The 13,692-nt window shown below is 45.7% G+C and overlaps 1 protein-coding gene across 2 annotated transcripts in view; it reads right to left on the bottom strand.

Annotated features, from left to right (window-relative positions):
• CREB3L2 (cAMP responsive element binding protein 3 like 2) overlaps positions 1 to 13,692 on the bottom strand; it is a 122,645-nt gene that overhangs the window by 16,842 nt on the left and 92,111 nt on the right. For both annotated transcript variants that reach the window (XR_014295031.1, XM_082632690.1), the window contains exons 5-8: positions 12,015 to 12,199; positions 9,507 to 9,653; positions 8,258 to 8,316; positions 6,865 to 6,933 (exon numbers count right to left, since the gene is read on the bottom strand). Coding sequence is in view for 1 of the 2 variants with exons in the window: in XM_082632690.1 (XP_082488816.1) it covers positions 6,865 to 6,933; positions 8,258 to 8,316; positions 9,507 to 9,653; positions 12,015 to 12,199 (460 nt within the window). In the remaining variant the exon portion in view is untranslated. The remainder of the gene's footprint in view (positions 1 to 6,864; positions 6,934 to 8,257; positions 8,317 to 9,506; positions 9,654 to 12,014; positions 12,200 to 13,692) is intronic.

The following is a 13,692-nucleotide window of genomic DNA, read 5'->3' on the forward strand; positions in this document are numbered from 1 at the left end:
AAATCATCAGTGATCATGGATAATTATGGCTTAATGAATTCTTGGGCTTCCGGGAGCAAGGTCTTAATTTAGAGAGATGTTTATCTGGGCCAAGACATTTTTCACAATTTGTTAAATTGGAGGGTCCAACACTTGATTGAAAATGTGGATTTTGTCCTGTGGTGAGATGTAAAAATAAACCTCATGGCTGTCCTCACACAGCTCCTAGTAAAAGAGCAGTTAAAGGCAGCTGCCAGCCTTGCCCAAAATAAAGCATCACCCTGTATCTTGGGAGGCATATCAAAGGAAATTGGGCAAAACATTCAAAAGTAGCCAAGAGTGTGAGACACAATCTTATAAAAGCTGGGAAATGCATCAACAGCCTCATGTGTTTTCTTGTATTTGGTTTAATTTTGTTTTCTTATGTTTCTGTTATTTAAGGGAAACAGCAGGGGTTGGTGTGGGGAGGGAGCGAGAGAGAATGAGCTAGTGATACAGTTACTGCATCTTATACTTTGAACATTCTAGTACCTAATTTCCCACTGGAGTCAGAAACTAGGACCCAGGAAAAATAATAAACTGGTGGTTCCCAATTACTTGCTGTGCCAGGAGCTTCAAATCAGGTCCTCTCTATAAACACAATTTCCATCAAATCCTGTAATACACCTTACTCAGAAATGGAACTAGCTGGGCTGTAATGCATGTATGCACATTTGTGTGTGTAAGTAAATCACCCTCTGGGTGAATCAGCCTCCCACAGGAATGAAGGGACTTTTTTTTACTTATGGAACTACTTAGAGCAGTAAGTTCTAAATTCCAAATCATGAACCATTGTCGTGGGTTGTGAAAACAGCTGGGGTGTGACTGGTGTATTTAATGAAACAGAATCAAATAGAACACACAATATCTGAGGGCATCACACAAAGTAAATAAGTATTCCTTTGTGAAACGTTCATATTAGTGATGAATGTGATGTATATGTATGTGTGGTGTGTCTGGGTCACTATACAACATGTAAAACAATATGATCAAAAAAGTCTAAGCTACTTATCTAGTGCACACATGCAAAAAAATTATATGAGTGAACATTAGGTGGCTTCATGATGGAAGAGGCAGGCATCCATGTCCTTTCGAAGCAAAACTCCACCTGAATCCCTCCCCACCCACCCCAGTCTTCTAGAATTAGTGTACAAGATCAGAGGGTTAGGAGAGAGGTGTCAAAAAGCAAAAACAGGGACTTCCCTGGTGGTGCAGTGGTTAAGAGTCCTGCCAATGCAGGGGACACGGGTTCGAGCCCTGGTCTGGGAAGGTCCCACATGCCACGGAGCAACTAAGCCCATGCGCCACAACTACTGAGCCTGCGCTCTAGAGCCCGTGAGCCACAACTACTGAAGCCCACGTGCCTAGAGCCCGTGCTCCGCAATAAGAGAAGCCACCGCAATGAGAAACCCGCGCACCACAACGAAGAGTAGCCCCGCTCACCACAACTAGAGAAAGGCCGCGCGCAGCAACAAAGACCCAATGCAGCCAAATAAACAAATAAATAAATAAAATTATTTAAAAAAAAAAAAAAAGCTAAAACACCTACCTCAAAATCCTCAGGCAGAGGGTGGGGAGGTGGTAGGATATAACGTTAATAACAATTCAAAACATTGCATAACAATATTTAAGGAGACTCTTGAACTACCTCAAAGACTTTTAAATACTAAAGTGCAAACTCTTATACAAAAGATAATCACATTCTGCTAAAATCCTAAACTTTGAATAAATACTCATTTATTTATGATCTTTCACTTAAGTTTTGAAAGTTGTTCGTGGGGCTCTGGCCTAAATTTTTTAAAATACAAATTATCTCCTTTCTCTTACTGTGTAATTGCCACATTATAAGGAGGTTTATTTTTCAGGGACCAGAGGGCACTTCTGAAATATTCTATCACCTACTCACCCAGGAACACAAGAAAGAGAGAGTTCTAGAATGTTTTCTGGGGCTGAGGAATGTCTAACTTTACCATGGAATCCTACTAAAATGCCTTTGTAAACTCTCTGGGAAACTTAGTCTAGTATCCAACAATCCTTTGAAGTTTGTAACATTTTCAACTGAAAAGAAAGCTTATACTCTTCACACAACCAGAAGTTAGAGATAATGGAGAAATGAAAAGTGATTTAAACCAAGATAAAGGTCTACAGAGGGTCACTCCTGGACGTAGGTCATTCCTGAGCACTCTAACGGCCTCTCTGTGCACAGCAGGAGAGAGGGACCAGCTGATTAGTCAGTCGAACAGAAGACTTCACATGTGGAAGACACAACAGTGAGGAGGAAGCCGACAGACAAAACTGGTGCAAATGGATGCAGCTGTGCGGCTACACAAACAAATGAGGACAGCACAGTCAGAGCCCAGTGGGCTTGGCTGGAAAGACTGCCATCAGGAATCACATGTAGATTTTAAAGAACAAGAAGAGTAGAGACAGAGAGGAGGACTATAGCTAAGAGGAAGGTCAAAGAGGAAAACTAATGAATTCTTGTTTCTGATAACAACACAGACAGGACAAGCACATCCCTCACCTTCTGTGAGGTTCGGAGAAAGAATACCAATGAGGCCCACATCCCATACATGTCATACATCCTAAGGTTTCTCCTCATCCTACCTACCCCAAGCCAGGCAAACACTGCCCATGGGTACCCCCGACACCTGCTTTGTCGAGCTTCCTCCAAGGCCAGGTTAGAGCCCCAGACAGATATATCGCCTTGTTCCTGCTGACTCCTCATCCCATGGGGAGGGGCGTGGCTAGGGGAAAGCCGGAGCAGGGCCCCCTAAAACACAGATCCCAAGCTGGGTCCTCTTGTTTGGAACTACGGTTGACCCCGTGCTGGGAAAGGCAGCGGTCCTTGGAGAGAGAGCACAACAGCGGCAAAAGAGACCGAGGTCAGGTCCAGTTGAGAAAGTAAGTGGCTGAGTTCTAGTCCCTGTCCCACCTCTAAATGGATGATCTTAACCTCATCAGCCCTCAGTTTCCGCTTCTGTAAAAGGAAGTGATTAACAGTTAAATGAGATGATATCTAAAGTACATTTCAAGTCTAAGCACCTATGAGTCTACAAATCAGGGCTGAGGAGAGGGATAGTGGCTCACAGCCCTATAGCCTACAGCACGAGGGCAAAATTTAAAACGAATGGAGCAAACTGGGCCACAAACACCTAAAATGGATGGGCTGGGCAGTAGATGTGCATCACTTGTGCAGAAGAAAAGGCTAGAAAGTGGGGGAAAGACAGGGTCTCTCAAGAATGAGACATGCAGCTCGGAGAGGCGAATGATAAGCAAGGAAGGCCAGGAAGACCCTCCGGCGCCAAACATGGCCTCACCTGGACTTTGCAAAGTGCAAATGTATATCCTGATTGAGCACAGGAAGAGGGCCCCCTGGGAGACCACTCACTCTCAGCTCACACATTTCCTGGTGGCGTGCGATTCGTGGATCGCCTTAGCAAAGAAGTGTGAAGGTGCCTTCCCACTGCTTCGGCTGCTCTTAGGCTCCTGGGGTAAGGCTGCAGAAGTCTCCTCTCCTGTCTCCATCCTCTTCCAGCTTCCTGAGCTCAGATAATAGGGGCTTTTTTGCCTAGAAGCCAAGAGCATGCTAAATGGTTGCTGCTGAGGAGAGTACTAACCGAAGAGTCGGGATTGATTTGGAATCTGAGGGCTCATTCTCATCTGGATAGATGGAAAGTCCCTCGTGGGGGGAGCAGAGAAGTGGTAAAATGTAAAGAGGTATAATTTGTCTTTATTTTGGTCCACGTACCCACTCGCCTTTCCTGCCACATCGTGCCAAATGAAACAACGGCACACGAGGTCTCCCACCCCACTTCTGGTGACCCAGGGTCCTGTCCACTTCTCACAGCCATTTCTACCTCTGCCCAGCTACCTCCAAAGGACGTTAATACAAGAAGCACGAATAGGACACAAACACAGGTGTGTGTTCACTGGGCCCTACCCTGTACTTAGTTCAAACACTGCGTCACTCACACGGTGTGACGAATAAAGGGTCCGAAAATCTCCCCTTACCACGGGCCCCAAACACCAACTCCTCCTGACTGGTTTAGGGCAGGAGATTGCCACGGTTCATGTTACAGTCACTCTGGCGACTGCAGTGTCCTCTGGCGAGGGGAGGCCCTTGGCAGGAACAGAAGAAGAATGGAGAAGAGGAAGTCGGGGGCAAGGAAGGCCCTTCCTTGTGTGAACAAGAGCGGCTCTGCTTTTATTCCCTGACTTCTCAAGCCAAGGCACATTAAAAGCTGCTGGACTGAGAGATGATGACTATAAGAACTCCCTCATCAGACTATCTGTGGGAAGATTGCCGGTTAATCAAGTAGCAGCCATTTCCATCATAAAAGGTTGTCTACCAGGAGACGTAAGTTTGGAAGAGGGAAGAGATGGCACTTGGGCCTCTGGGGGAACCACAGTGGAGGCTCCTACAGTCCAGGGACAAGGAGACCACCACTAGCATAAGATAGACGGTGTTCTCAGTCGAGGTTCCAGCAGGCTGAATGGCTGGGAAAAACTTCCACAGTCAGTGAAGAAAACAGAAGGAAAACCACCACTGGCTCTCAGGGAAGAACGCCAGATATGCTGACCCCAAGCTCAAATATGCATATGCTCCCGTAACTCATAACTCATACCAATATCATAATAAAAAGGCTGTGGCCATTATTGTAAAACATAAAAAACAATTGCAAAACACTGACTGCTGTTACATAGAATCAGATGTGGTTTATGTCAGTGCTCCTCAGATGACAGCTCTTTATCGAAATCTGAAAGAAATAGGATTCTGTAGAAATATATTGACTGATATGAAAATATATACCCAGTGCTTTTTGTTAAATGGAAAAGGCTCTTAACAGAGGAGGATGTACAATATAAATACATATATATATACAAAATATTCCAAAATGTAAACATCTCTCTAGGTGAAAAGATTGTCATTTTTTTCCCTTTTTAAACTGTATTTTCTAATTTTTTATACAATGGGCATATATTACATGTGTGGGTTTTTCTTTTTACGTTTAGAAAAATATGACAGAGCAGGGTCAGCCTGGAGAGGGGAGGAGAGACCCTTTTTCCCCCGGAAAGGTGGCAGCAACCCCGTCTCATCACAAGCACCCACTGCTCTTTGTGCCTCTGCTGCCCCCGTGTGGCTGTGGATAGACCTGACAGCCAGAACCCCTAGACTAGACCCAACCTGGACCAAACTCCACGGTTATCTTGGATGGATTCTTCTTCCCCTGTTCACCAATTCATGACCTGGATTTGTCCCATTCATGAACACAGGACTTCTGCAACAGCAAGTACTAGGACAGGGGGGTGGGAACACTATCAGCTCAGGATGCTAACAAGATGGATACAGACGCTGGTGGGGTTCAGGACCCTGAGAACCACTCTGGCAGGTGTAAAGGTGGACATAAGAAGAGAGGAAGCCTCAGGAGACTAATGGCCAAAGGCAACCATGAAACGGGAAACCTGAAGTCGTACTGGAAACCAGCTCCTTTGCCTCAGGGGATCAAGGTGATACCACATGGAGCTGGTGACATTTACTTACTTCTGTTGTTTGTCTACAGAGCACTAGAGGTGACTGCCCTTGACTTGCTATATGAGCACACATTCCCAGAAATGCAGAGGGAAACCCAGCGGGGTCACAATGTCCACTTTTCCTGCGGATGGTATTTTTACCTTATGACTAGATTAGCCTGCTGTTTGAGCAACGGACCATGAAGATTTAGAAAATGGGAGCCAAATTTCAAGTTATTATGAAATGACATGCAAATAGATTTACCCTGATCCCTTAACATTTGCAAAATTGTTACTAGGCATTAGTGCTAAGCCTTAAAATGATGAATTAAAATTTTGCTTACCTAAAAGTCAATTTTTCTCTGCTTGGATTGTCAGATCTATAACAACTAAGGGCAACAGGATCCCTTGACTAATGAACACTTTAATTTTCAAAGCATAGGCAGGCTCCATGAGCGCGCGCGCGCGCACACACACACACACACACACACACAAACACACACACGATGAAACTCCCCAACCGCCATTTCTCAGCCCTATACCTTAACCCCTTTCTCTTGCATATGACCCCGGGTAAACTCAGTATGCTTCTCCTACATCGAGGCTCCAGGACCAGATTGCCTGCCTTCAAATGCAGCCTTCTAGCATTTTACTGCATGACCTTGGGCAAATCACCTAACCTTTCTGAGTCTCAGGACCTCCTTTATATAATGGGGATAGTAATAGGACCAGCTCATAGAGCCATTAGAAGGTTAAATGAATTAATATCTATAAAATGCTGAAAACAGTACCTGGCACAAGAGGTGCTAGAGGAACAATCCTATATTTAGTTTTCAAAACGGGCTTAAAATGTAATTAATTAATTAACTTTTAAAAACAGTAATTAAAAAAACAAACTTGGTTTTCTCTCCTTTTTTTTACTAAAAAACACCATTTATTACTCAAATTGGGTGACAAAAAAGTGGTCTGGCCCTCTTTGTCCACCTCTAAAGTCTGATGTCATTTTCAGGAGAATCGGACTCATTGACCTTATTCTTTTCCAAGCCTCTTCCTTAACCCCCTCATCATAGCCCTTATCAGAATCAGCCTCTTCATCAATCCCACGTATTTTAGGAAAAGAAAAGGACATGCATGTGTGTGTGTGTGTGTGCGCACACGCACACACACGGGAGGAACAGGTGAGAGAAGTGCGACTGTCTTGAGCATCCTGACACAACTATCCTTTCAATGTCATCTCCTCCCCTTTCCTCCAAGCTCTGGCCCTGGATCTCCCCCTCTTTCCCCACCTTCCATCAGGCAGTTGTGTCGGTTCCTCACGCCAGGGACCCTCACCTGTTGGTGTTCTCCAGAACCTCCACCTTCTTCCGAAGCTCCGAGTTCTCCGTTGAACAAGACTCCACCCTACAGAGGAGAGGGAGAGAAAAAAAAAAAAACTTAGTTTTTTATCAGGGGAGCAAACACTAAGCCAGGAGCTAGGATGGAGGCAGGTGGGGTTCAGAGAAAAAAAATAGGGAAGCAGCTACTCTAGGGAGGTGAGGGAGAGAACCTGGCCAACCTGAGTTGGGGAAAAGAGTGAGAAGACAAAAGAAAAAAGAGAGAGAGAGAGATGGGTAACCAGTGCCTCAGTAATGGAAAATGAATAGGGACGGCACAAAACATAAACTTCTTTTAGGGTGTTCCAACCTTGATTTCTCTCGACTATTCCCTATGGCTCTCAATGTCCATCACAATTCTCCCTCTATGCTACAGGGTCTGGATGCTGCTGGCTGTACTCTTGACCTGAAGGACTGACAGGAAGCCAAGGGGCTTGGGGCAGGGAGAGAGTGAAGGACAAGAACCCGGGGCCTCAAGACAAGGAATCCAGGTGCCGGAGCAGGCATGCCCCAGAGAGGCAATAAAGAGATTTTCATCGAAACATCTTGACCCTGGATACCCACAGACAATAACAAACAGAATGGGACTGCTTAATGCTCTATTACCAACACCTAAATCAGGAGGAAGAAACACTGACTTTCAGTAGGAACTTAAGAACCAGCCAGGATCCACCAACTGCTCCTCTCACCAGACACACATATAGATTCATTTCTAGGTCCCGGGACTCATTCCCATCTTAAAATGGCATTAGTTTGCCAGATGGGAACTATTTTCTAGGGCTAATACAAAATTGTATTTAATTTACGTTTTTCTAACAGCCCTCCTGATATTCCAGGCTATTCAGAAGAGCAAAAGGTGCCGTCAAGTGTTTTTGTGAAAAGTCACTCCCCTATAACACAAATTATAGTGGACGGAAAAAAAAGAACGCCAACCTGCCTTACTTACTTCATCCCCTGTTGCTTTCTCTAGCGTGAGAGGGATGTGGCCAACAGGAATTGATTAATTAGCGCCTCTCCTCTGAGGAGTCCAGGAATATGCATGAATGTTAGCATTTGTACTTATTTGAAAGGAAGCCTTCAGGGACTTAAGGACCCTTGGTTGGAAACTGTGCGGTACAAATGCCTACTAAGACTGAATGTATTTTTTATCACCTGCCAGATCTATAAGATTTCCCCTCTAAAAACCACTAGGTGGCAGGCAAAACACAGCTGATAAACCAACGGCCTTTGCTGGGGTCCAGACGGAGAAATTGAATCCCCTTCTCATAGAAAGCAGAGCCCCCCCCGCCCCGCACTTACATTTCTCTACATGAATTGTTCAATACACACAACCACTTTGGCAGGAGGCTTACTTTTTCTCCAAACTGTCCATGTATTCCTTCTTCTTCCTCCTACTTTCCTGGGCAGAAATCTGCAATGGAAGGGGAGAAAAAAGGATTATGTTCCAGCTATCTCAGTAAACCAGTATGACAAGAGGCCATGAGGAAAGAAATCACAAAAGCCCTGCTCACTTTTGTGGCCACTTGCCATTTGTTTAACCTACTGGCTCATCTACTAATCACCTCTTCTGCCTTCCCTGGTTTCAACCAGCTGATATTCTCATCTACTTTCCAACACACTAGGCCCCCAGTGAGAAGGACAGTGGTCCAGGAGTTAGACTGGAACATGTGGGTCACGAACCATCTGTATGGTCTTAGATAAATGATCTCAATTCTGTGGACCTAGTTGGCTCAACTATAATACATAATATAAGCCAGTTGGGGTTAGTCGTATAAAAATTCCCTGGCGGTTCTGCACATGGACAAAGAATTTTAACTCTAAGCTCTTTCCTTCCTCTCTCTTTGTCCCCTCCCTCCTGCTCTGCCCACGCCCTAGCCATGCCCCAGGGCCTCTGCACCCCTGATCCCCACTGTAGGGGCCTAGGACTAGAAGACTGCTGGACCCAGGTATAGAACAGTGGTCTGCAGAATTTTTTATCAAAAACCTCTATCAAGAAAAAAACTTGGGCTTCCCTGGTGGCGCAGTGGTTGAGAGTCCGCCTGCCGATGCAGGGGACACGGGTTCGTGCCCCGGTCCGGGAAGATCCCACGTGCCGCGGAGCGGCTGGGCCCGTGAGCCATGGCCGCTGGGCCTGCGCGTCCGGAGCCTGTGCTCCGCAACGGGAGAGGCCACAGCAATGGGAGGCCCGCATACCGAAAAAAAAAAAAAAAAGAAAAAAAAAGAAAAAAACTTAAGCAAGCACCCATAATACATTTATATGCATTCATTTATAAATTATATACATGCCTACTAGAGGGAAATATTGTGTATCTAATAAAACAAATTTTAAAGGCTGAGATTTTTTTCAAAGTGTAAATGGGAGTTCTAATATTTTCTTCCCACCCCTGTATGGGTCATCTTAGGCACCACAGAGTGTGCACGCCCGACCTGGAGGTCCACTGACCAGAAGATGTATGGGGAGGTCTGGGGGAAGACAGGGGCAAGCCTTGGTCCCCACAATGGGGCGGGCCAGTGTTGGCCACCAGGAAGGGAGGGTGGGCATGCTGGCCGGGTTTGCTCACTGTCTCTGCTCACAGAAGTACCTGGATTTGAAGGGCTCACCTTATTCTTGATTTTCCTCCGGATTTTCTTCAGGGCCTTCTCCTCGGATTTTGTCAGGGGCAACTTGGTGGGGATGGGATAGCCCTCGGCGATCAGGGTCCTCTTCTCTTCCTCCGTCAGGACCAGGGGGCCTGATCCCTGCAGCTTCTGTGCAGACCAAGGAGCAGAAAAGGGTCAAAGAGGAAAAGCCGGGCGCACCGGAGAAACACCTCCTGAGGGGTGAGGAGGGTCTGTTATGATGTCTTGCCAATGGCTAATGGAAAAGGAGGCCCATCTCTTTTGGTGAGAAAGGGGCACTTTGAAGTGGAAACAAAAATGCAGAAGACACTCGTGTGAGTGTTACAACCCAAGGATTATAATATAAGGGAACGGGTAAAGAAACCTCCACCCATTATTTCCCAGAAAGTACGCTGCTGGCTAAAACATCAAAATTAAAGGATACAATTCATTTCCCACGTCCCTAGAGATTTCCTGTCCTCGGAGTGATGAAGGATTCACTTGGAACTCTGTTTGTGGAAAGTTTTGTTGTTCTCCTAAAGATGCCATTTTGCAAGATGCTCTCTATACACTAGGAGTTGCTTCTTGACCTCTGCTTCCAGCTAAGGGGCCAGGGCTCCTAGGGACACACCTGCAGGCATGTTCCATGGAAGTCACTGGTCAGCACAGTCCCAGACTGTCCATCATCAGTGGAGATGAGAACTGTAGCTCATCTCATTTCACCCATATTAGGACAATGTGTTTATAATTAGTCAAATAAATGGAGTACCTACTGCATATTAGCTCCACATTAGATGCACGGAAGAATCAAAATGAACTCCATCTCTTAAGTAGCTAATGATCGAGACCGAGACTGAATTGAAACACGTGAAAGAATGAGAGCAATTAAGTGCTAGACTGTAACATTCACTCAAGGTACATTAAAAATAGGAAGAAGGAGAACGCTTATGTGAGTCCGTGTGATAAGGGAAGGCTTAGGGTAGCAGACAAGGCTTGAATGGGGCGTCCTGAAAGAAAGGGAGTGATTTACACAGAGGAGAGCATTACAACAAAGGCAGTATTGTAAAAAGTAACTGAAGAAGCCACTCTGTGTAGGGGGGGTGAAGAGTTCTGGAAGCAGCGGCAGGCTGGGCACGGAGGAGGGTGTTCGTACCCAGCAGAGGTATGAGGGCTTGATGCCAACAGATAATAGGGAAATAACACAGATGCTGAGCCAGGGTATGATATGGGAAGGATTTCCTCCATGACCACGTGGAATGGATTAATTGTGGTAGGACCCACAAATCCATAGGATGGACACTATTTCAGTAATCAAAGGAGTGTAGGGTAAGAGGAGAGAAGGCAAAGGTGGAGTGGAAAGAGTTAATTCCCTGGCCCTCGGTAATAGAGATATATAAGAACGTGGCCACAGATCTAGAACTTTCTGAGTTTCTGACACAGACGGAACTCAAATTTTCAAAATTATGTTAATTAATACATGATTCTTCTAAGAATTTTTAAATAATTCATTTCATTCAAATTTGCTCTATGTGATATTATAAATTCAGTAAGGCTGACTAATTTTTAAATCCTCATAGAAATCAATCAACTATTCAGAACAATGAGAAGTTAATTATCTAACCCTAATTTTTTTTAATTTATTTATTTTATTTTACTTTTGGCTGTGTTGGGTCTTCTTTGCTGCACGCGGGCTTTCTCTAGTTGCAGTGAGCAGGGGCTACTCTTCACTGTGGTGTGCGGGCTTCTCATTGTGGTGGCTTCTCTTGTTGCAGAGCACAGGCTCTAGGCGTGTGGGCTTCAGTAGTTGTGGCACACAGGCTCAGTAGTTGTGGCTTGTGGGCTCTAGAGCGCAGGCTCAGTAGTTGTGGCGCATGGGCTTAGTTGCTCTGTGGCATGAGGGATCTTCCCGGACCAGGGCTCGAACCCGTGTCCCCTGCATTGGCAGGTGGATTCTTAACCACTGTGCCACAAAGGAAGCCCTACCCCTAATTTTTATTTGGAAAAATTATATATGTGAAGGATGAATGTTGACTCATGATTTCTATCCTGAGTCACTGGGTTAAGAGTTGCACCACAGACAAAAAAGGTTAAATTATATTTTTGAGCTTTAGACATCAACGCATTTACTCTCAGTTCACCAAAGATTGTTTATTTAAAAAATAAATTATTTCCTATCATAGGTCATAAAGACCGCCTAAACTGATGATAAATATTTGTGATACAATTTTGAGAAGAATAACAACACATTTTTATTCCTCATGTTTGTAGCTATAAAAAAGAAACGTGAATAAAACGTGAATAAAAACTGGAAGTGTGCAAAGGAAAGGAAGAGAACGTGTTAGCATGATGAGGTCACAGGCAGTTCTTAGAAAATGTTCTTTAAGACTGTCATCCCCCTGCTTCAGCAGTTACACCTAAAACTTCCTACAGGCTCCGAATGGTACCCACACTGGGTGAAGGTCCGAGTGACAGAATGGGGGATGGGGGTGCAGGGATGCAGGGGACACTCACGTGCGGTGCGGTGAGGAGTGGGGAGCTGGCAAGTGCCGAGGTGGCCCGCGCTGGGGCCCTGGCGGGGCTGTGGGTCTGCGGCAGGCCAAAGGGGTGCAGGCGCGGGCTGGGGCTCAGGCTGCCCTCTGAGTCGCTGCTGTGGCTGCTGGGAGGGGTGGGCGGTAAGTGTAGGTGGTCCACGGAGGCTGAGGGGAAAAGAACGGATTGCATCCATCAGGGAGCAACAGAGCAGGACTTGGGGCAGTTCAACATTCAACATCCCTACAGCAGAACTCAGGACAGCCGAACAAAAGAATGAGGAATCTCTGCGTGTGGATATGGAAAGGCCTCCAAGATGTATTACTATTAAGGTTAAATTTTAAGAGTGTTTCTTTCAAAAAATTTGAAAGGTTGAATTATTGGGTTCCAAGTCCTCAGTCCTTGATATGGCCTCATGGCAGGTGCTCTTGGCTTGATTTTCAGGCTTTATTTTGGATACATTTTTGGATTGGGTTTTTCAGTTTTACTTTGGTCAATGGGGGTTTCAGTAGATGTGACATTATTGTCTGCTGGTCTCAGCCTATAGAGGAGGGGAATAAATCAAGGTGCAAAACAGTGTATAAAGTAGCCCTCTTTTTGTATGAAAAAGGAGAGAAAGAGAATACAGACCCCCATTTGCTTGTATCTTCGTAAAGAAACTCTGGAAGGTATATAAGAAACTAATAAAATTATGATGTAAAGGGGGCAGGGGTAATTACAGTAAGTAGGGACGGTGCTGGCATAACGTTCCCTCTCTTCATTTCATATAGTTTCCATAGTTTGACTTGTAAACCATGTTAATGTATTAGGATCTTTTTTTTTTTTTTTTTTTTAATAGCAAAAGCAGGGAGCCCATGAGTGTTTGAGAAAAGCTCATTTGTTTCTGGAGGAATGTGCATGGTAGGGCCCATAGGCCAGATGCCAGGCATTCTTGATTCAGATAATACCCAATCCATCTGTGGATAGACAGGTAGGCATTGGAAGACAAATTGGGGGAGGGGTGTCTCCCACAAAGTCCTCCAGCATCTAAGCGCACCTCTCCTCAGGGAGATACCCACACACTCTGCCGGGGCCTTTGAGCCGTAGCCAGTGCCAATCTTGCATCTCCAGGGCAGGAGGGATGGGTTCCCGAGGGAGGAATCCACTCTGGAGTTCAACCTGACAAACGAGCTTTGGGGTCTCACACTTTTTCTGACCTGCAAATCTTCACGTTGTGCTGAAATACCTTGACAGCCAGCTGCTGTTACTGAGCCAAGGAACATGACCTTGGGTAAACCTTTCACTCCACACCCGCCCTGGAGCCCCCAGGACAACAGAGCCCTGAGTGCAGCGGCTCTGAACTGGGCAAGGAGCCTGGAGGCCTCATACACACCTGGCCTTCCTCGGCCAGAGAACAGCTCGGGGCCATGGAAAGGCCTCGGTCTCCTGCCTGATGTACTGTGAATGGGAAGAGACTTTCTGACACACAGCTACTCACCTAAGAGAAAGGATCCCCCCATAGCTGCCTTTGGAGGTGACAAGCTGCAACCAGACGGCTCTGTCACCCACTGAGACACTTGAATATCCTAGGTAACCACAGGTGATGTGTCTCTCTCTGCCACGCCCCGTGCCTACTCCCATTCACAGCACACTTTTGTTCTCTCTCTCTCTCTTTCTCTAA

Source organism: Mesoplodon mirus (genome assembly GCF_964341445.2).
Source record: "Mesoplodon mirus genome assembly, chromosome: 9".
In the NCBI taxonomy this organism is placed as follows: domain Eukaryota; kingdom Metazoa; phylum Chordata; class Mammalia; order Artiodactyla; family Ziphiidae; genus Mesoplodon; species Mesoplodon mirus.